This window comes from Erythranthe guttata, chromosome 12 (assembly GCF_056151865.1).
Source record: "Erythranthe guttata isolate IM_541 chromosome 12, IM_541, whole genome shotgun sequence".
NCBI lineage: Eukaryota > Viridiplantae > Streptophyta > Magnoliopsida > Lamiales > Phrymaceae > Erythranthe > Erythranthe guttata.
In genome coordinates, this window is record NC_142544.1 from 15,912,947 (window position 1) to 15,936,819 (window position 23,873).

At 35.1% G+C, this 23,873-nt stretch overlaps 4 protein-coding genes and 1 long non-coding RNA gene across 6 annotated transcripts; 3 read left to right on the forward strand and 2 right to left on the reverse strand.

Moving 5' to 3' along the window:
* The first annotated feature begins 1,013 nt into the window (after positions 1-1,013).
* On the forward strand, positions 1,014-2,147 carry LOC148766583 (uncharacterized). The gene is made up of 2 exons (XM_088827345.1): positions 1,014-1,040; positions 1,404-2,147. The coding sequence occupies exons 1-2, from the start codon at positions 1,014-1,016 to the stop codon at positions 2,145-2,147; spliced, it is 771 nt and encodes a 256-aa protein (XP_088683471.1).
* Positions 2,148-2,165: 18 nt separating this feature from the next.
* LOC148766584 (uncharacterized) lies at positions 2,166-4,219 on the forward strand. Its single transcript, XM_088827346.1, has 2 exons — positions 2,166-2,738; positions 2,848-4,219. Exons 1-2 carry the CDS (start codon positions 2,239-2,241, stop codon positions 4,217-4,219), a joined length of 1,872 nt encoding a protein of 623 aa, XP_088683472.1. The 5' UTR covers positions 2,166-2,238.
* A 755-nt stretch (positions 4,220-4,974) lies between these two features.
* Positions 4,975-13,974, forward strand: PHYLLO (2-oxoglutarate decarboxylase/hydro-lyase/magnesium ion-binding protein). The gene is made up of 28 exons (XM_088826285.1): positions 4,975-5,194; positions 5,306-5,500; positions 5,758-5,978; positions 6,122-6,239; positions 6,343-6,459; positions 6,611-6,697; positions 6,794-6,853; positions 6,942-7,013; positions 7,105-7,215; positions 7,297-7,491; positions 7,570-7,668; positions 7,960-8,523; positions 8,628-8,852; positions 8,929-9,228; positions 9,317-9,384; positions 9,479-9,637; positions 9,708-9,833; positions 9,941-10,060; positions 10,155-10,272; positions 10,395-10,550; positions 10,632-10,868; positions 10,951-11,118; positions 11,215-11,358; positions 11,874-12,335; positions 12,873-13,172; positions 13,257-13,414; positions 13,506-13,613; positions 13,708-13,974. The coding sequence occupies exons 1-28, from the start codon at positions 5,045-5,047 to the stop codon at positions 13,940-13,942; spliced, it is 5,073 nt and encodes a 1,690-aa protein (XP_088682411.1). The 5' UTR covers positions 4,975-5,044; the 3' UTR covers positions 13,943-13,974.
* Positions 13,975-14,952: 978 nt separating this feature from the next.
* Positions 14,953-20,384, reverse strand: UBP15 (ubiquitin-specific protease 15). Of its 2 annotated transcripts, none has more exons than XM_088826245.1 (15): positions 20,250-20,384; positions 18,895-19,273; positions 18,689-18,766; positions 18,508-18,595; positions 18,191-18,413; positions 17,977-18,080; positions 17,789-17,877; positions 17,635-17,720; positions 17,360-17,522; positions 17,129-17,252; positions 16,895-17,052; positions 16,707-16,791; positions 16,398-16,610; positions 15,817-15,878; positions 14,953-15,689 (listed from the first exon to the last, which is right to left on the reverse strand). In XM_088826245.1, the coding sequence occupies exons 2-15, from the start codon at positions 19,176-19,178 to the stop codon at positions 15,185-15,187; spliced, it is 2,262 nt and encodes a 753-aa protein (XP_088682371.1). In that variant the 5' UTR covers positions 19,179-19,273; positions 20,250-20,384; the 3' UTR covers positions 14,953-15,184. The 2 variants fall into 2 exon arrangements, with proteins under 2 accessions (XP_088682371.1, XP_012847742.2); XM_012992288.2 differs by having other exon boundaries at positions 18,170-18,413.
* A 2,457-nt stretch (positions 20,385-22,841) lies between these two features.
* On the reverse strand, positions 22,842-23,873 carry LOC148766585 (uncharacterized). The gene is made up of 3 exons (XR_016034960.1): positions 23,747-23,873; positions 23,325-23,471; positions 22,842-23,071 (listed from the first exon to the last, which is right to left on the reverse strand). It is a non-coding gene; the product is annotated as an uncharacterized LOC148766585 (long non-coding RNA).

Sequence of the window (23,873 nt, forward strand, 5' to 3'; positions counted from 1 at the left end):
TAAATATGAGTTAAATACAAAAATGCCCATATACTATAAACTTTGTATCATATACCCCATTACTACACATAAATACAAAAATTCTCTCATATTACATTTTTTTTCAAAATATGACGAAAATACCCCTACTCAAGCATATATATATATATATATATATATATATATATATATATATATATATATATATATATATATATATATATATATATATATATATATATATATATATATATATATATATGTTTGATGGGGGTTTTTGTATTTACGTGTTGTAGTACATGGGGATATTTGATACAAAGTCCATAGTATATGGGTGTTTTTGTATTTAACCCTATAAAGATAAATACGGAGGAGAAAGTACAGTTTACACTCCTAAAATATAGGGTTTGTCACAAATATTTCCTTAGATTACAAAAATTACCAAATTGGTCCATGTCATTTATGATCAACGTCTAAAAACCTCACACCGTCAGTTTTCTTGCATAAAATTTGCCCTTAACATAATATGTTGTAAAACTGCAATTTGGTCCCCTTCAGTTGACCCTTATTTGGGGTCAGTTTGAAAGAATCAAAATTTTGATTTACGTCCCCATACTTTCCGGAAGGTATGTTTGGGTCCCCACACAACTTTATTATACAAATTTGAGGGGCAAAAACGTGACAAATAAAATAAAATTCAATAATCATAAAACTGCTACAAAACCACAAAGTCAACACGCCACGCCATCATCCATAAAAAAATGGATGGACTATTTTGATACGTTCTGTGATTTAATGGGGTGTTTGGGACAAACCCTATAAATCAGGGGTGCAAACTGGAAATAAAATAAGGTCAACTAAATTAAGGGGCTTGCTATTATCAGTGCGGTTTTTTCCAGCTACAGTGCGAAATAATTCATTTGTCAAAAAACACTTTAACCTTTTACAAAATCCTCTCAACATCCAAATATTTCGACTTTCGTAGATCGTGATTTGTTTTCGTAGAAATCAGTTAAAACCCAACGATTATCAAGATGGCCAACATCGATCCCGTAAATGAGGTAAAAAAATACGTTTTAGTGTGATTTTTTTCGATTTTCAGTCGTTTCGTGTAGAATATCACGAAATTATTCAAGTCATTTCGTGTTGTTTTGCACGAAATGAACACTTTATTCGTGTTTTCCAGTCATTTCGTGTACAATACTACGAAATTATACCTATTATTTCGTGTAAAGTCACACGAAATAGCAGTAAAACTGTTTTGTTATTCATTTCGTGCAGTACTATACTAAATGTATGAATACATTTCGTGTAAAATTACACGAAATGTATGCATATACTTCGTGTGATTTTACACGAAATACCTAGTATTGTTATTAATTTTTTTTGTGCAAGTATCTAACCTTTTTTTTGTATTTACGCAGCCATATGACGACAATTTGTATTTTGATCCCTCGGTTTTGGATAAAAAGGAATATGAAGATTTCTCTCACTTCTTCCAAGTTGATATTGTGTTCGGCAGTAGGGAAGAATTAATCAACTGGGCGAAAGAAACTGCAGTTAGTCATTGTCACCGTTTGATTTGTCAGTCTAGAAGGGAGAATGCACAGTACATGACGTGTGACAAATACGGACATGGCCGACAAACGAATATCGATGTGGAAGATCCTAGAAACTCAGGAACAAAAAAATGTGGTTGTCCGTTCAAATTGATTGGCAAAAGGTCAAGGTTTGATGAATTATGGCGGTTGACTGTCAGCGATGGCAGGCATAGTCATCGTCCGACTTTGTTTCCTCACGGACAAGGTACGACTAGTCGTATAACTCCGCAACAGAAAGCAAGAATTAAAGAATTGCGAAATTCTCACGTGAAGCCAATGCTGATCATGGATAGACTGAGAAAAGATGATCCGACGATACAAACCTCTATGAAGCATGTTTACAATGAGTTGGCCAAGATTAAATCTGAGGAAATGGAGGGCATGACTGTTATTCAGTTTATGATGCATAACTTTCAAAAAGGCGAGTATCGATATTGGCATCGCGTCGATAGTGAAACGAGCAACACGATTACAGATATTATGTTTGCATGTCCCGAATCTATTCAGTTATTACGGTTGTTCCCGTATGTTATATTGATGGACTACACATACAAAACCAATAAGTAAGTAAAAATTACGATTGTTCAAATTATGATTATTGTGTTTTAATGTCTTGTATTGTTTAAATATGTAAAAACAACATTGTTGTAGGTATGGAATGCCTCTTTTGGAAATAATTGGGATAACTCCAGTTGGGAGGAATTATACAATTGCTGTTGCATTTATGTCGCATGAAGATGCAGACACCTACGAGTGGACTTTGAATTGTTTGAAAGAGTTGCTAGATGGTGTCGAACCTGATGCGATCTTGACAGACAGAGAGTTGGGTCTTTTGAAAGCACTGCCAAATGTCTTCCCATTTTCGTATCATATGTTGTGTATATTCCATATAAACAGAAATGTTGAGGCAAATGCGACGAAATTTATGGGAGGCAACAAGGACCAAGGTCTAATATTCCGACGTGTGCTGTGGGCTAAGCTGGTGAAATCAGAAACCGAAGAAGAGTATCATTACAATTACAATGAAATTGTTGGACGGTATGCAGGGTATCCTAGGCTGATACAGTATTTGAATGATACGTGGTTGATATACAAGGAGAAGTTTGTTCGTGCCTATACTCGCAATGTGTATCATTTTGGCAACACGAGCACCAACAGGTATTACATGTTTTAGTTATTTAAATGATAAAAGATATTATATAAAAATAATATTTATTTTGTAATTTGATTGTCGTTGTATGCTCTGATTGTTGTTGTAATTGGATAGGGTGGAGAGCGCTCATTCTTCAGCGAAGGGTTGGTTAAATGCTTCGACCGGAGGTCTGGATAACGTGCAAGGCAAACTTCGGGACCAAGTTTATATCCAAATTAGTGAGCTGAAGTGCGATTTTTCATTATCATCCAAGATAAGGAAGCATACTGCAGCATGGCCGTGTTTTCAGGGTTTGATTTGTTATGTTACGCATCTGGCATTAGAGAAATTGGATGAAGAGATGGAGTCCCCGGCGATGCAAGATCCGAGTATTTGCACACACTATCTTTGGAATACTCATGGGCTCCCATGCGCGTGCAAAATTGTGCAGAAAATGGAAGATAATGACACGTTCGTCATTTCAGACTTGCATCCATTCTGGAGTACCATGGCAGTTGAGCCTTCGGAGCTACCTGAGTATCAAGTAAACCGCGAGGAGATTGTGGATAGACAGATTGATGACCTGAATTGCAATTTGAAGAAGATGAATTACACGAGTAAGATAAATGCCGTGGCCTCATTGCGTGGCATCGTTTATCCGTCTACGTCGCATCTGTCCGAGCCATCATTTGTTAAGACCAAAGGACGACCAAAGAATAACTCGACAAAGAGAGACCCTTCTGGATGGCAGTATCATATTGATGAGGAGACAATTAAGTCGTCGTGTGGTTCCAAGGGTCGCCAAACCTCATCTGGTGCAAAGATTCCTAAAACAAAGGTTGAGAGAAGCACTGATGGAACGCCTCAATCGAAGATGAAAGGTCGTGGTTCTCGTATTCCCACACAAGAATCTGCTGCCCCTACAATACCTGCACATGAAGGAATCGACTTTTATTCTTTCGTGCCCAGATTTATGGTCCGTCTTATTCAAGATTATGTTAACGTGATGGCGGATGACAACTGTGGGTACCGGTGCGTTGCTCAAGCCGTGTACGGGGATCAAGAAAGATGGCCGCAAGTGAGAGGGGAGTTGCTTATTGAGTTATACGAGCATGCTAGTGTCTACACGGCGATGTTTGGCAGTACCGGATACGTTGAGGTCATACGCAAGTGTGACTGGACCTCAGGGCCTTGTCCACAAGCTTATTGGATGGACATGAATGAAATGGGATTGGCCATTGCTACCAGATACAGTGCATTAGTGGTACTTTTGACTCAAGTAGGGAGTATGACTTACCTTCCTATGTTTGGCAGTGGTCACTTATCATGTATGATTGTTGTGACATTGCACAACAATCATTTCATGTTTGTTAATTTGGCCGCAAATAGTCCACTACCACCAATCCATCCGGCATGGGTACACCATAGAGCTAAAAACTTGAGGCACTTACTCAAAACGTACAAACCCCGACTACTCTTGTACGAACAATTAAAGTCTGGTCGGTAGTTCAATTTGTAGTTGTATCTGAAATCTAGTTCAATTTTATTCGTATTTGAAATTTAGATCAATTTGTAGTTGTATTTGAATTCTAGTTCAATTTGTAGTTGTATTTGAATTCTAGTTCAATTTTTAGTTGCATTTGAATTCTAGTTCAATTTGTATTTGTATTTGAATTTTTAGTTATTTCGTACTGAATTTACCGAAATGTCACTTCATATTTCGTGGAAAAATCTACGAAATATGGTCTTCCATTTCGTAGAAAATTCCACGAAATATGGTCTTCCATTTCGTAGAAAATTCCACGAAATATGGTCTTCCATTTCGTAGAAAACTCCACGAAATATGTTCTTCCATTTCGTGTACGTTTACACGAAATACACGATTTTTTTTAATCTAACAGTTTCGTCCTTCGTGTTCTATAACAATAAACACCGCTATTTCGTGTGAAAAGACACGAAATTATTGAGTGTATTTCGTGTAATAATACACGAAATAGCGGGCGAATTTGGTTTTTTTTTAGGAAAGTTACAAATGAAATAAATCGCACTGCAAGCCGGTAAAAACCGCACTATGAATAGCATTTCAGCTAAATTAATGTATATTATAGTAAAAGATATATTAGACAAATAACTTAAAATACAATTAAATGTCTTTCTACTTGGGATTTCCATTCAAGATTCTTGAAACACAGGCAAACTATTTTTTTCAAATAAAATGTCAGAACAGCTATGCAGTGTATATATATATATATATATATATATATATATCTATACACACACACACACACACACACACACAGGTGTGTTCTTGTACCAGTGACCTCCATTACAGATGAACCCATTCGCCATACACTCTAAAATCACTCTTCCTTTCACCATCCAACCCCACCACAAAACCACACTCACAATCACCAGGCGCGCAATTTTTTTCAAACCGCCATGTTTCAGCCGCTTCAACTACCGCCAAAACCCAGTTTCTAAGGTAATTTCCATTCTTTATAGACTTCTGCATCGTGGGCTTCGTTTTTTTTTTTTTAAATATGTTTTTTTTAATTTTTACTTATTTTTTTTCTGTAATTTGTGATCTCGATAGGTTGTGAGAAGCTCAATGGGAAAAGAAAACAATGTATTGGATGGTAAAGAAGCCGCATTGCTTGTAAATACTTGCATTACGCGTAATTTGCCGCCGGTGTTGAGTTTAGAGCAAGGATTGGATATAATTAAGGATGCCGTCGATGAGATTAAGGCCAATCCCCCTTCTTGTTCAAGTGGGATGTTCAGATTCCAGGTTTGTGATTTGGCTCTTCGATTTTAGAAAACATCGAGAGCATCAGAATCCTATTTTCGTGTCGATTTAGTTAAGGTTGTAGAAGTTGCTTCTCTTGTTACATAATGTGTTTGACAGAATGCCTGAAAGAATCAGCTGGATATATTTCATTTCGTATGTTTTCTGCAGTTTGCACTTTGTAGTGTAAAATTCTCGTTAGAAATTTCGTCGTCTTAGATAGAAAGATTAATCGATTTGTGGTTTTTATATTAAAATAGGTTGCGGTGCCTCCGAGCGCAAAAGCTTTGAACTGGTTTTGCTCTCAACCCGAGCAATCGGAGGTGTTTCCTTTATTCTTCATATCGAACGAGAAGGAGAATCCGACGTATAAATCACTTTCATTAGGCAGAAGCAGAGGGGTTTTCGGTATCGGCTCGGCTGTCAACTTTAGGGGGCCGCCGCCCCCTCATGCTTCAGAAAAAGGCAGTGCTATTCAGAGGTAAATTTTATTTTTTATTTTTTTATACTTATCTGCTGCCATCGTTAATTTGATACGTGCATGTGTTCGTTAATTTTGTTATTGATTTCTGAACTTAGCATCATGAATATTTAATTAGTATGTTGGTTTAATATACGGTGCAGATATCTTAGAGCTGAATCAACATCTTCAAAGGCTTACGGTTTCTTGGATATCGAGTTTGATACGGAGACATCGACTATAAAGCATCAGAGCGGTTCGTTTTACCTTTTCATTCCCCAAGTAAGATATCATTTTTTTATTTTTTTGTATTTCCACGTAGGCATCGTCCGAATAATACAAAAGTACTTATAGCTCTTCTATAATCAGACAATATTTTCAACAGATTGAGTTGGACGAGTTTGAGGATATCTCTTTCTTACATGCAACATTGGCATGGGACGACTCGTCACTCTGTACTTTTACCGAAGCTGTTCAGAAATTTGAGCTCGCTTTCGACCAGGTAGTACAACCGTTTGTTGCTATCTGCCTCTCGATTTTTTTTTGAATAAAATGTTAGAGGCTACGATAGAATGAAAGTTAGAAGTTGCATATCTTGAATTTCATTTACTAGGTTCGTATTTTTCATCTCATCGATTATTTTCTTGTTCCAGGCCAGACATTCCTGTGCAAATAATAGTAGCCAGTTGATTCACTCGTCTCTATCAAAATTCAACATTGCAGAAGAACATACGGAGATGGTACGTAAAAGACGAAACTCATCTTCGAGTTTTTGCCTTTTCCTATGCTTTTTGCTTTTCAACTCAAGGGTAAACCTGGAATTATGTTTTTGGTAGGTACGTCTGAATGCTCTCTTACTGGACCGGAAGAATCTCGAAGCCAGCGCATTGAAACTGGTAATAGAATCTTTCATTACCATAAACAAGTACGCTTATCGATAAATACGCAAACACCTGATTGTTTTAGTGCATATATCACTTACAGGAAGATCCTTCATCGTTTTGCAACCAGTTCTCCGCCAGGCTGTCACCATCTTTACTAATTGCAAATAACATGGTACTGAACTAGTCGCATGACAAAAACGACATCTTTCACTTTGCAACTTAATCCAAATTAATTTTGGTTTATTTTTTTGTCTCTTTTCCAGCACCAAAAAGACGACACGAATAAACTCGACTATCTAACTAAAGATTTTCCCAACATCAATGCCTTGTGGGCATCCCTTATAGTTGAAGAATGTACTCGACTCGGTTTGACGGTGAGACTTAATTATCGAAATATTTTCCGAGCATATTTTATATTTACTCGTCAACTTTTTCTAATTTATTTATGTATCCAGTATTTCTGTATAGCTCCTGGATCGAGGTCGTCTCCTCTTACAATTGCCGCAGCCAGTCACCCCCTCACAACTTGTATTGCATGCATCGATGAACGATCACTCGCATTTCATGCTCTTGGTTTCGCCAAAGGCTCTCAGAAGCCAGCTGTCATCATTACATCATCCGGCACAGCTGTCTCAAATCTTTTTCCCGCCGTGAGTTCTAAATTTCCCGCAACTATAATTTATTAATTTATGTCTTTTTATTTTTAATAAATTTGTCCCGGTATGTAGGTAGTGGAGGCTAGCCAGAATTTTGTGCCGATGGTGGTGCTTACGGCAGACCGTCCACCTGAGCTGATTGACGTCGGGGCAAACCAAGCAATCAATCAGGTACATAATTTTCAGAACGATGAATATATATATATATATATATATATATATATATATATATACATATATATATATGTATATATATATATATATATATATATATATATATGTATATGTATATATATATATATATATATATATATATATATATATATATATATATATATATATATATATATATATATATATATATATATATATATATATATATATATATATATATATATATATATATATATATATATATATATATTCGACTATGAATTATTACAAATGTAATTTTTATCGCAGGTCAATCATTTCGGAACATTCGTGAGGCAATTCTTCAGTCTTCCTCCTCCATCCGACGAAATTTCCGCAAGAATGGTCCTGACAACAGTCGATTCGGCGGTGTCTAAAGCAACGTCTTCACCAAGCGGTCCTATACACATCAACTGCCCATTCAAGGAGCCACTAGCGTACACTCCGAGAAATTGGAATCGCAAATGCTTAAACGGATTGGACTTTTGGATGTCGAATGCGAAACCGTTCACCACGTATATTCCGCTACAAAATTCACTGACACGCAATAACACAAACGGCCACATGACCGAAGCTTTGGAATTAATTCGAGCGGCGAATAATGGGATTTTAGTGTTCGGTTCGATTCACAAAGAAGACGACATGTGGGCAGCGCTTTTGCTAGCTAAACACTTGCTGTGGCCGGTTATTGTTGATGTCCAATCAGGGTTAAGATTAAGGAAGTACTTATATTCGATTCTTGATAGGAAGGATATATTATTCGTTGACCAGGTCGATCAATTGTTGCTGTCGGATTCTGTTAGAGATTGGATGAAGGCTGATGTCATCATACAGGTATAATTCTATTTATGAATTGATCTAAACAAACATCATTTGTTGTTGCTTAAAGTTTTTTTTTTTTTTTTTTTTTATATATTTTTTTTTAATTCGAATAACAGATTGGAAGTCGGATAACAGGGAGACGAATTTCTCAGATGATAGAACAGTGTTTTCCTTGCCCTTACATCATGGTCGATAATCATCCTAGTCGACATGATCCTTCTTACATCATCACACACAGAATCCACAGTAGCATCTCACATTTCACTGAATTCTTGATTAAATCTTGTCTCCCAGATTTAAGCAATAAAAGAAAGGAATTTATACGAGGATTGGACATGACGGTAATTTTTTTTTTTTTAAATTTATTGCTATTTTTAATATAATATATTTGACATTCTATTGTCTCTTATTATATAGGCTGCATGGGAAATATCGAATTTTATTAATTCCGAAAAATCGCTAACAGAGCCATACGTGGCAAGAAAAATCTTCGAAAATATTCGGTGTGGATCTGCTCTATTTTTCGGAAACAGTATGACAGTGCGTGATGCTGACATGTATGGTAGTAATTGGGTGCAAAGCACCCATAATGCTTCCCTTATGATTAGCTCCGGTTTACCGTGCCACGGAGTTCACGTCAGCGGAAATAGAGGTGCTAGTGGTATTGACGGTTTGATTAGTACTGCAGTTGGATTTGCAGTTGGCTGCAACAAACGAGTAAGTATATATATAAAGCATGCTGTGTATGCATTTTGAGTTAGTAAATGAAATGTTTTTGCATTTGTTTGTAATATATATATATCAGGTTCTTCTTGTGATGGGAGATGTTTCGTTTCTGCACGATACGAATGGATTGTCACTACTGAGACAACGGTATGTTTATTTTCTCCGATATATATATACGTTTTCTCTAGTGTAATTTGTAAACTTTAGTGACGTATACATTTTTTTTTTTTTTTTTGTAAAGGACATCCCGGAAACCGATGGTCATACTTGTAGTCAACAATCACGGTGGTGCAATTTTTAGTCAACTGCCGGTTGCAAATACGACGGATAGAAGTATACTGGATCAGTTTTTCTACACGACTCACGATGTTTCGATACGTCATCTATGTTTGGCACACGGGTAAGTAATTAGTATTTTCTTTTTTACTTATTTATGATTATTTTTCATATGTAATTTATTGTTCGTGCAGAGTGAAGCATGTACAAGTGCAGACGAAAATCGAGTTGCAAGATGCATTGTTCGCATCTCAGAGAGAAAATGGTGACTGTGTAGTGGAAGTTGAGAGCGGAATTGATTCAAACGTCGAGTTTCATAGGTAGTTAGTTCACTTCTCAAATTAAAAAAATATTTACATATTTTTTCCCCATATATGTATATATATATATATATACATATGTTGATGTATTTTATGCACGTTTTCAGTAATTTGAGGAATTTTACTCGCCAAGCTTCGGATCATGCTTTAAGCATACTCTCGAAGCTTTCAGTTGAAGATTCCACCTTGCACTACAAAATTAGTAAAATGGAATATTCTTTATACCGGTGAGCTTTTGTGTAACGTACATTTACAAAGATCAATAAAAGCAACATATCTTAGTCTTTTATTTTAATATTATTTTTTCCCAAATTACGACAGGGTTAAGCTAAATGCTCCAACTACTGCAGCTTCTCAAAATTCCAACACCACCACTTCTTATAGAGAAGGCTTTGTTATAAGCCTGTCTCTTGAAGATGGTAGTATTGGATTTGGCGAGGTTAGCTTCAGCCTCGTTTTTTTTTCCTGTCTCTTTTCCATAACCTCTCTCTCTCTCTCTCTCTCTCTCTCTCTCTCTCCGTGCATGCTGGCCCATAATGATCATATTTAATGATTGTACAGGTGGCACCTCTTGAAATCCACAAAGAAAACCTGCATGATGTGGAAGAGCAGCTTCGTTTCATCATTCATGCCATGGAAGGAAATACGATCGATAACAGCCTACCTTTACTGAAGTCGTCAATTTCTTCTTGGATATGGAACAACTTAGGAATTTCAGTAAGTCTTTTTTTTCAATCTTTATTTTGCATGTATCGATTACTTGCGATATTATTATCTTTATTTTCAAATGTACTATAGCCAGGTTCGATCCTTCCCAGTGTCCGATGCGGCTTAGAAATGGCTATCCTCAGCGCAATCGCGAGTACACACGGCACCACTCTATTGGATATAATTCATCCACAAAAAGACGAAATTTCGAAGAATCCCTCTCCAGTTCAAATCTGTGCTCTTATTGACTCTTACGGGACTCCAATGGACACAGCTTTCGTAGCATCAAATCTCGTCGCGGAGGGTTTTACCGCCATTAAAATAAAGGTACCATTTTTCTATCCCCGATTGTACACATTTTCCAATTATCGAATATTCTTATCCGAACTTTTTAATTGTTTCTGTGTAGGTTGCTCGTAGATCAGAACCCGATGAAGATATTGCTGCAATAAAAGAGGTGAGAAAGAAAGTGGGCCCGCATATTGTACTCCGTGCGGATGCAAATAGGAAATGGACTTACGATCAAGCCGTTAAATTCGCTCACTCCGTCAAAGATTGCTGCTTGCAGTATATTGAGGTACGTATGATGCAAAGTTCTTTGAACAATGATACGGTATTCGACCCCGTTTTTATTAATTGAGTTATTATTCTTGGTAACAATTTTTATTTTCAGGAGCCTGTTAATGACGAAAATGATATAGTCAGATTTTGCGAAGAAACGGGCTTAGCAGTTGCGTTGGATGAAACCATCAACTGTATAAGAGAGAATCCTCTTCGGTTTCTTGAGAAATACATCCACTCGGGAGTAACTGCCATTGTAAGTTCGAATATTTTTTTTGTATTTACTACATTTCCTATATTGTTTTATTATGATGCATCAAGAAGATGTTTATAAAATAAAGCCGGATACAAATTACATAAACCCCCCTAAACTAAGGTCAAATTACAAAAAACCCTCATCTATCCGTAATTACAAAAAACCCCTTGAAAATTTGTTGCCATCTTACATTTCCCCTTATGGTGTGAATTAATTTTTCCAATTTTACCATCAGGGAGTAATTGTAATAATATTATTTCACAAGGGGGTAATTGCAATACTTTAAAAAAAATATGACCCGTTTATACTAGCCGTTGTGTATGAGGATTTGTTTTTGGTAATGTTTATCGTTTAAGAGAGTGTTAATTGTGATATTTTGAGCGTTTGACCGTACTAATGTAGTATAAATTATTTCGATTCACATTTTATTTAATTATTATGTTTCTAGAAATCCCCCTAGAAGCTCTTCTTCGTAAATTAGTGGGTTAAATATTTCAACAATGATATTTTGTCAGGTAATCAAACCAAGTGTTATTGGAGGTTTCGAAAACGCAGCATTGGTTGCACGGTGGGCCCAACAGCACGGTAAAACGACAGTCATTAGTGCTGCATTCGAAAGTGCCCTCGGTTTATCTGCCTACATCCAATTCGCCCGTCATCTCGACCTTCAAAACTGTGAAATGCAGAAGCTAACGAACAAAATATCAGCACCAATCACATCTCACGGTTTCGGAACCTACAAATGGTTCAATGAACAAGTAACGGAATATTCTCTAAACATCCGTCACAATCCAAATCACAGCTGTGTAGAGGCAGACGCTATCGAAGCCGGTCAATTCCTCCAAAAATGTCGTCTAAATCCTGATATAGTCGTCAGAACCTTTCTTGCTGACCAAGTCAAGGAATACCAATTAGCAGTCGATTCAGGTGGGGCCCACTATTCGATAAATGTGGTCGAGACTGGTGAAAGCATTGATGTAAGTGATATATATTTATATACAGTTATAATATGGGTAAATTACAACCACCCCCTAAGGTATGGTCAAATTACGAAAATCCCCCTCTTGTTTGGGTAATTACAACCACCCCCCTCAACTATCTTCTTACACGTCCACCCTTGCCGTTTCAAATTTAGTGGAATCTTTGAGATTATATGGAATATTATCACTTTTGTACCCATTTTATTCCATTCGAACTCTACATTTTGAAGCAAGATGATCATAACATGTGTTTTTTGGCTTGTATATATCAGATTGTGGTGCATCATAAACTGTATTTTTACACAAAATGAGTACAAACTAGAGCACATTCCACGAAATCTAGATGATTATGTTGAATTTGACACCATAAGGGTGGATGTGTAAGAAAAAAACATAGTTGAGGGGGTAGATGTAATTGTCCAAACAAGAGGGGTTTTTTCATAAATTGACCATACCTCAGGGGTTGGTTGTAATTTACCCTTTATAATATTTATTTTTGGTGAGATTATTAATGAATAAGTTTCTGATGTGCAGGGTACAACGGTGGTGTTTCTGCATGGATTTCTCGGGACTGGCGGAGATTGGATGCCGATCATGAAAGCCGCCTCGATCTCCGCCAGGTGCATTGCCGTCGATCTTCCAGGTCACGGTGGATCGAAGCTGAAACATCATCAGGGAATCGACGGTTCAGATCGACCGGATTTATCAATGGATGTGGTGGTTGATATCGTACGCAAGGTGTTGGATAATCTTACTTCCGAAAAGGTCATACTTGTCGGGTACTCAATGGGAGCTAGGATAGCTTTATACACCGCCCTAAAATACAGTAATAAGGTATTCAAATATATATAATAATATATATTTGCTCGATTTTTTTTTCTTGCTTCCGAGTGATTAACAATGTGGTATTAAAAAAAGATTGAAGGGGCTGTAATAATTTCTGGAAGTCCGGGTTTGGTAGATGAAGATTCGAGAGAAGTTCGTAAAGCTAAAGATGAGTTTAGAGCTAGCACACTCGTCTCAAATGGCTTACGATTTTTTACCGAGGCTTGGTATGCTGAAGAATTATGGGCTAGGTAAATCGGTCTTTATATTTTTCATTGTTCGTCTGTATTTAATTTTTATATCAAAATCTCGTTAACAATTTTTTATTACATTAAAATGCAGCTTAAGAGGCCATCCACACTTTAAGCAGATAGCGAATAACCGTTTGCAGCATGACGATTTGCTCACTCTTGGCAAAGTTCTGTCCGATTTAAGTATCGGAAAACAGCCGTAAGTTTCCGAAATTTTGTCCATTAAAAAATATATTTATTTATATATATATATAAATCGATCTTTCTCTTTCGTTTTGTTTCTTGTTAAATAGATCAATGTGGGAAGATCTGAAGCAATGCAAAGTGCCACTCCAGCTTATAGTGGGAGAAAAGGATGCAAAGTTCAAGGCAATCGCTCGTGAGATGCAAACGAAGATCGGACACGAAAACGGAATTGCTAATCCCACACCGGTTGTTGAAATTCCAGATTCTGGACATGCTGTACATCTCGAGAATCCTCTTGCCGTTATCGCTGCTATAAATCAGTTTATAAAGAGAGGGAATTAAGAACACTTAATTTCTTTCGGAAAAAAAATAAATTAAAATAATATTATTTCGTTGTCTCCAATCACAGACAACTTACTCTTTCTTCTACACAAAACCAAAAAACCAAAAATAAAATAAAAATAATAAATCGTATAGTAGAGAATAATGTTGGTTGGTTGTTCGGTTAAACGAGCAATTAGCGATCTCGTTTGTTGTGATATAGCTCTGTTGTATGAGCACCGGTGTAAAATGTGCTCCTTTTTTCGATCTGTGTTTTGAGTTTGAATTTTGTGTAGGAACATCTTTATGTATTGGAATGGAGTTTATAAATGAAGAGTGAGTTTTGATTGATTACAACTTACAAGGAATATATTAATCATTTTGATTCCAAAGAATTTTTCCTTAAAAATGTCGATTCTACTCCTACAGCTATGACGTTTCTTTATGCTACTTTTTAGAGGTCAAAATTACCCTCAAGGGTCTTTACACGGAATCTTTATTCTTCTTAGTTCTTAACTAACACCTTCATATTTCTTTGGTAGTATTACCATTATTCATCTGAGGGCAATTTTTTTCTTTAAATAGTAGTGTAAAAAAAATTCCATGTTTGCAAGGGTAGAATTGTCATTTCCTATAAGGGGCGATGTAAGACGAAAACAAAAGTCAGGGCTTTTGGTAATTATAGATAGGTGGGGGTATTTTTTATAATTTAGCCTTAGTTAAGGGGTTTTTATTTTTTATTTTTTGTAATCTACCCTTAAATTAGGGATCCAATATACAATTATCCAAAAAACCTAGTCATTAGTTCATTCTTCTCAAAATTTTAGGATCAACCTATTTTGCAACTTCCGGAAAGTTGAAACAAAACACCAAACAAAGAGTGTTTAGTTAATTATGACTTATCTTACCAACCAAACTCGGTCCTAATTTGACCCGACATTTTATTGTCTTCCTTACCGATAAAGGAAATATCCTCGATTTATTTTACAATCTTTACCAAAATGAACAAATGAAGAAAAAAAAACCAAATGTTGAAACTAAAAAAAATTGATCATCATATGTAGTTTTAGCTTACACGAGCGCATGTCGAAAATCAATTTACGGCGTTTTCGCCCCTTAAAATTCTCTATACTCACCTCCCCCACATGGCAAAAAGAAATGAAGATCAAAGAAAAAAAAATGAGGCATGGTGTCAAACTAGCTAATATTAGCCATTTCAAGAAAGTTATAATAATAATTAAAAAAACCCTAGAAATAAATAAATCACATTGTACAACTAAAATAAGAAGTTAATTGAGGTGCAGCTTCCCCTGCACCACTAGTATAATATACATGATCATGCACACCGTCATCATAGCTCGTGCCACCGTACACCGAGACGAAACCCTTTTCCTCGCGGGCAAATCTGGTCAGAGGCTTACTGCCAGCTGGCAACACGCTGCACGAGATGGTTCTAGTACTGGACGTGGAATATTCTTCTGGAATATTCCAGGAATGGAAGATGGAAGAGAAGGGAAATGTTTCTGTGCTGAAAGAGTCTCTCGTGCTCTCTGTGGTGAAAGACGAGTCGTCCGAGCTTGTTGTGAGGTGGGACCCGTAATCGGTTGATGTTGTAGCATCGGAGAATTCTTCGATGTAGTTTTTTAGGGTTGATGGTGATCTGCTTCTGTTTTCTCTTACAAGGATGCCTCTTGAGATGTTGCTGTTATAGTCGGCATTTTTACCGGTGGCTTTCGTATTGCTACTTTTCGTATGGCGTGGCGATGACCTGGTGAAGTATAACAATATTCAGAAAAAAATAAAATAAATAAATAATGAAAGGGTTTTATAATTGTTAAGGCTGTAATAATTTGCATGAAATAGTGACACTAGGAAATGATGCTGATTATTATTACCTCATATAGAAGAGAATATATGCTCCTTCAGACATCACCTGGCTCGATTCTACCGGTTGGACCTAAACGAGACATAAATGAATCAGAAATGCATCACTAATGAAATTACGAAAACGAGAAATGCAATTATATTACGTGGTTTTATCCTGTATTAGGGGTATAAATCAGACGGGTCGGATCGTAATTAGCATTTTCAGAAAAATCCAGTTTTTTTTTGTTTTGGAAAAAATATAATTTTTTTTTCCGGAAATTGGAATGAAACAAACTTGTTCTAAAAATCAGATATTTTCGGATCGGAATCGGCGGGATTCGGAATTTCTAAATTTTTAGTCACCTACAATATTAAATACATAATAATATTTGATATTATAAGTGCAATTTTCGGAAAACAATCGGAATTTTTGGAAATTAAAACCGGATCGGAAATCGGAATCTGATATGTATTCCAATTCCGTTCAAACCACAATCGGAAAAATCAGAAATTGGAATTTCGAAATGAAAAATATTGATCCACAAATGGATCGAAATTCGGAAATTCAATTCCAATTTCCACCCCTATGCCATTTAAATCAGACTTTTACCTCGGTATCGTCAACCCTAAACCAATTCCCATGCAGATCTTTCACGTACGAGATGTAATGACCCGAAAAAGATGCATTATATGAATCTAGATGCACCACCACAGCATAGAGCACGTAAAGCGGAGGAATATCATCCGTTCCGGTCATAAACGGAATCATATCCAGCATTTCCGGAAACGTTATGCATTTATTTATTTTTCCATAATTTCCCTCCTGATAAAAAAATTTAAATCCACAATTTAATCAATAAAACTTAAAGGCTAAAAAAATAATAATAATAATAATCATAACACTAAAGTGAAAAAATACCTGAAATCTCTTCAAGACAATAGTAAGAATATTAGGAGCCTCTTGTATCTTCAACTGCTTCAATGCTCGAACATACGCAGCGCACCTTTTTATTATATTCGATAATTATTTTCAAGAACCGTAACTAACAATTGAGTAAACTGAAATTTACATTTTCAAAACAAAAAAAAAATGCGGGCCCCACAAACCTCGGACATCGGTACATATTCTCTCCATCGAGATCTTCCAAACTTGTGAACTGCGTTAGTGCATCCTCTAATGACTCAACCCAACCGAATATCTCCAATGTAAGATCCAGCATACTCTCGTACCGCTCCGATTCATGATTACATCTCAAACATTTGACCTGTTTTAAGTCAGTTTTTTTTTATTCCGGGGGGCAAAATGGGTATTTATCAAAAGATTGAATTTTTCGAGCATACCTTTGATCGAAGGCACCCCCCGAAAGTGTGTTGTATAAAAGTCGTATTCTGCAGTACGGGATTAACTGCATTTTCTCCACCGAAACTTTCCAAGCTTATCGATTGCATCGATGCCACAAGCAGCCTGAGTTAATTAATAAAAAGCCATTGCATGCATGAAATTAATTAACTACGTTAATTATTGCGTTAGTCAAATTAAGAATTTCGAGAACACGTTTAAGTATGAACGACCTTAAAAACTCGTGGGCATCTTCTTGGCTTCCGTCACCAATCTGTGAATTAAGACTTCGAATATATATAAGAATATTGACAGGTGTCAACGGGCCCCCATTTTCTCTTAGCATCTGTACAAACTGCTCGAGTTCACACACGAGGCACCAATCTTTCGTACACCCTGTGCATGTAAATATACACATCAATGGTTTTCTTGCAAATAATAATTAAAAAATTAAAAAGAGTCTCTTTACCGCTAATAATAAAATAAGAATTTAAGAAAAAGCAGTTACCGGCAGTAGAATGCGACTGACGAAGAAGATACACGATCAGAGGTTTCGTGTACGTGAGACATTGCAATACAGCATTCGCATAGCAACTGCACAATAATAAAGATAAATTATTTATTCTGCAAGATCGGAATATTTAGAAAATATAAAATTTTACCTGTTACCGCAATTCACGAGTCCTCTCGGTGTAAAATTGAGGGCTTCAAACTGAAAGCACTTCACAAATTCCTCGTATGGAAATATCATCTGACAATTAACACAAGTTCAATACGATTTTGTTTTTTATTTTTTTTTCATGTCTAAAGTCCGAAAAATGCTACAGATTTCATAAACCAATAATCCCACCTTCATTTTTCTTTCTTCTAAATGTTGACCATGGTCAATTTTTACCGACTTCTTCATACTCATAATTCCCGTGTTTGCAGAGTTGTCTGTTACACTAGCAACTCCTGCATGAAAAAAATAGCTTCGTAAATGGAAGAGAAAAAAAAATTGCGTTCGTATAAGGAACAAACTGGACATGATCACACGAACATACTCGACTCGTTTGCAGGTTGACCTTTTGAATTTATTATATCTGAATGCAACGGTTCTTTAGACACTTTCGCCCTCGATTTTGGAGACTTGTGCATTTCAATTCCATTATCACTCAAAACAATTCTTGATTTATTACTCCTTTTAATCAAAGTCCTTTCGGAAGAGCAATTGAAGCTCTTTGTTTTATGCGACACGTTTTCTTTATTAGCGTGATTTTCCGAGACGAAAAAATCACCTTCCGGCACCTGCAACACAAAAAAAATTACCATAATTTTGAGAAATGGCTAATATCTATTTATACATCGAGAATTACGAAAAAAAAAACATATTATTTCTCACATAAGAATCTTCTAGTGGCTTCGAGAAAGTGCCAGTTCTTGAAAATTCTCCATTATTGTCATCGAGCAACGAGTTCATCTCTTCAAATCTTCGATCAAAAGACAGTATTTTTATCAGACCCTTTTCACTTAAGAATTAAGATACGGTTAAATGTTTTTTATTTTTATTTTTTTGTGTGTACCTATGCAAGTCTTTTCCCAATTGTTGGCACTCGAGCTTGTGAACTTGCCTCCAATGAAGAATCTGGCACCTTCCGGAACTATGTACGTACACACATGTTATAAAATTCATAATTAAATTGCGGTCCACGATCCAGCTGGTAGTTCATCGAAGATTCGAATATCTAAATCCAAAAAAAAAAGAGAGAGAAAGAAAATGGCGGCATACCAATACCGAACGGATTTGCACTGTGAGCAACGAGTAGTGGCTTGGCCAGAGCATCTCGCGCATTGATGAACCACACCGTTTGGCAAGTGAACCACTGGCGGCGGTATTACGGCGGCAACAGCCATGTTGTTGAACTGAAGAGATTCGTCAGCGGCAATCACACTTAACCTCTCTTTCGATTTTGCGGACTCGCTCCATTTTCCTAGTAAGAAGTAACTGACTAGTGGAAGCACGATGAAGACAAGAAACAAAGCTGGTAATTCGGTTTCTCTTGGCTCGAGCATGTCCTAACATGCATACTCATATCCAGAGTTTTTTCTCAACTAAAGTTTACTTTTTTCCCAAACGAGAAAGCTTCGGTCAGCCACACAATCTCAATCTGTTTAATTCAGAAAAAAGAAAAAAAAAAAAAAAACTTTAGCATAAACAACGGTTCTTGATATCAGTTGCAAAAACAGAGGATATGTATTTTATTTGGCAAATCTCGAGCCGTTTTCATTGAATTTTCTCGTAACAGAAAAGCGTATGCAAGATTTATATTGCAAATCTCGAGCCTTAATTTATGGCAAGTCGAGCATCCCGACACGTCTCGCTCAACCGGCACAACGTGTCATGTAACTAGATCTACACTTCATTTAATTCGCTACACGACAAGAAATTTATACTTATGATCTACGAACTTGTCTTGTTATAGCTTCTTACACCCATAATTCCGCGACAAATGCCGCTTTTTCATAGATATAAGGTTGCTACGAAATCGGTTATTAACAGAATCATGTGGGACCCAAAAAAAATTATTTCGACAGCTTAAGTTAAAGAACAAAAAAAAAAAAAAGAAACCGCCTACGATTAGGTCATATGATTCTAAAATTGCATAACTAGCAATAATTCCAATGTGAACAAACCATACAACTGTGAAAACTGATTAATACCCGACAGAAACTCGTCTTAATTTAGAATGTTTATCCGACATTCGTTCCATCCAATCTCAACAAAACATTAGAAAACAAACAAACCCTCAAGTTCAAACAATTAATCCACATTAATTTATTTATTTACTTTTTCCCTCCATAAAGATTTAATTTTTCCCCAACATAAAAAAAAAAGATCAAATATTTGTGCAGATTTCAAAAAACCAAAGAAAACCCACATCACAAGAACATTCAATTCAAAGATTTTACACACACACACACACACATACAGAGAAATAGAGACATACACAACATATACGTATTAACGTATATATACACACACATTCAAATATCACAATCACACCATAAATACCAACATTTTGCCACAAAATAAAATCAAGAAAAGAAAACCGAAATAACTGATGAGTGCTTCTTGATTTGTACCTTTTTCTTTGGGTTTCTCAAATTGAAGAAAACGCAGCTAAATTAGCCTTGCACTGCAGAAATAAAAGAAATGAAAAAAAGAAAATCAGTTTCACACTGAAACTTCTTCTTACTTCAACTTTTAGTGGGGGTGGGGGGGGGGGGTGGGTAGGGGGTAGGGGGTTGGGGGTGGGGGTGGGGGGTTGGGGGTGGGGGTGGGGTGCACTCCCATGTAAACTACTCACAGCATGAAACCGGTCGCATTGTCAAAAATATACAGGTGGGAAACGTTGATTGGTTAGAAAGTTGTAAAGTGGGTCCCGTGGCAAATTTCTTGAAAGTGGTCAAAGTGGCAAATCAGGTAATTTAGAATAAATTTACTTTTCCTATTATTTAATTAAGGAGATTTATTGCAAATCTAATTTAATTTTGAAATCCTATTATGGGATGTATGCAATCTTAATTATGGAACAATCTAATTTACTATTTAAGATCTCATGAATAACATACTCATATTAATATAATTTAATTATTTAATTCATAAAATAATGCCTTTAAAATCTGGACAAAATACAACCTACTATAAGTCTTTAATTAGATGTAAATTAGATTTTAAAATTTTGTAAAGAATGTATGCAAGATGTGCTAAAACACCCTTTTTAGTACGTGAGAAGGCAAGATTCAAATAATATTATAATAATTAATAAATTAATTAAATAAATTGAGAGAGTAGAATAATTGTGTTACAGTGGTACAGTACATAGGTCAAACGTTGTCTTATTACGGGATTAATGCCCAGGTGTGGGTCCCACTAGGTGTTCTCCACATGATACGATTGGCCCCATTTTTGTATTAATTAAATATAATTAATTTAAAAAAAAATTGAAAATAATTTGCATTATTTTGTGAAGTGAGAAATGGAGTGCTTAATTATTTCGAATTAAATAGTGCTGAGAAATAAATAATAATTATAAAATTGACTTATATGATTAGGCAGTGAGATGAATGGTACAAAGATTGGGTTGATAAGTCACAAATATAATGATGAATGAATGATTTGATTGACAGCTGACGTGGAAAGAATAGCATGTGATTTCAAGAATAATAATGTGCTTAAATTTGCATATGGAATATTTGTTTAAAAACAATATTCCATTTACATATATATAATATTTTTTTTTATAATTCATTGGTGTATATGTATGCAATTTTATTCAAATATTTTTGTTGATTCTCCAATTATTTATATAATTTAATGATCAACTGTAAATTCATAATTTATTGTAAAATTTATTTTGAATATGTTTGTATGAAATCATATACGAGTGTTTACTTTTTATTTATATATAATTTATTGTAAAATATATAAGGAGAATTTTTTTAGACAAATATATAAGAAGAATTTATATATAAATAAAAAGTAAAAACTCATATATATTTTTTAATAAAATATTTATAAATAAAATATTTATAAATATACCCCTATACTTTTAATATTAACACGTTTCTCTCAAACTCATGTATTCCTATTTTTGGAACATGCCGTTTTCCCGTATTTTTCCCGTATCATTGTTTCCGTGTCCGCACTACGTAGATTTTGTAATATAATTATACATGACAGACATTAATTTATTCTCAATTTTATATTGATGTAATTCCCAGCATCTAGAAATATGGCGATTCATAGACATAAAAAGTTATTGCATACCCCACTTTTATATTTTCTTGGAGAGTACTAAAATAGCGTTAGTCATCATGAATTAAATTGACATGGTACTAAACTACAATTTATTAGATGCAGCAACCCCATGAAATAAATTGGATGATCTTGTACTATTGATATTTTTTTTTTGATAATTAATCTTGTACTATTGATATACGCATAATAACACACGTACTTATGTGTATATGTATTTTTTGAATAGTTGTTTATATAGGTTTATAGTACAAAACTGTCCAATGTTTTTCACTAGATATAGCATCATCTCGCAGACCCGAAGCTAATATGTCTTTTCATGACAGTTATGGTAGATTGGTTATTGAATTTTCCGAAAGGCCATTAACCACTTTTCTTCTTAGGTATCGAAAAATCAAGTAGTTTGGTGAAACATTCAATCAATTTCATAAAATAAAACATTTTAATATACTTGTATAAATTTATTTATTTCAAATTGTATCATTGTATAATGGCAAATTATATATAGTGCCCACATATCTATCCTTTTATGGTATGAAAGTGATATATATATAGGACCATGTTGTCTTTCTGAGAACATGTAATCATGTTTGTAGTTAAGAAACCAACTCTCATACATCATCACTTTACTTTTGTAAGAATCTGAGAATTGCTAAATAATAATTTGAACTTAATCAATTAACACGATAATATATTTTCGTTTAATACGAAGCCCGACTGCAGGAGCATAACTTATTTAGTGAATATGTCGGAATATGTAAAGTCACTCGAGCTAACATTGCGTTAAACTCAATTGATGTTCATTTCGTTTTCCGATGTTCATTTCATTAATTCTATGTCCTATGACAATCTTTATAATATTATATGATCTTGAAATTCAGCCATATATTGAACATTATTAGTAGAAATTGTCACTGTATCATAATTCATAAATCTCTAGTATAAATCTATTAAGGAAAAATAGGCTACCAAATTCGTCTCGTTTTATTAATTTATTTAATTTCTAAGCATTGTGAAAAGCTTCGTCAACATGGAACTATTGCCCCTACACGCAGCTGCAAAAGCCCGATTATACCTATGCATCGGAAGTTTTCACTACAATCTTTATTCACCCATCAAGCATGTCGTGGAGGAAATGCAGTCGACACTGTCAACAATTAAAATAGAAATAAAAAATTAAGAGAGAAACAATAGTAAACAAATTCAGATCATATGTTTAATTAGCTAGTCACAAGTTATATAAGATTTTATATCTTATGTATGATACTTCTACAATTTCTAATAATTTTTTTTTTGTTTTTTTTGTTTTTTAAAAATAATCTCTAGTAAAATGAAGCAATAAATCAAATTTATACTAATGTCGGATATAATTAATTTTCACAATTATGCTTGGTACGTACGTGATTGTTCCCCGTCAGCTTTCGTTGCACTAGGGTGACAGCTGCAAAAGCCATTCACGCAATCGACTTGTCCGTTGAAGCAGTCGATTCTACAATCCTTAACGGACTGACATTTTAGCGACACCACATCAGGATTTCTTGCCGACGCTGTATCACCATATATATATATATATATATATGTTCACACAATTTAATACAATATTATTTATATGTTTTAATACCAAGTGTAAAATGTAATGTAAACTAGCAGAGATCTTGTCAAACAATTTAGTTAGATTGAAATAAAAAGGAAGAAACTAAAGTATATAGAGAGAGAGAGAGAGAGAGAGAGAGAGAGAGAGAGAGAGAGAGAGAGAGAGAGAGAGAGAGAGAGAGAGAGAGAGAGAGAGAGAGAGAGAGAGAGAGAGAGAGAGACTAATTACCAAGTGAAACAAGCAGAAGAGTGACCAAGAAAATAATCTTTTGGGAAGCCATATGAAATTCTTGACTTGTTTATTTTTGATAAACGAAATGAAATAAGTATATAGTATAATTATTTGCACTGAGTAT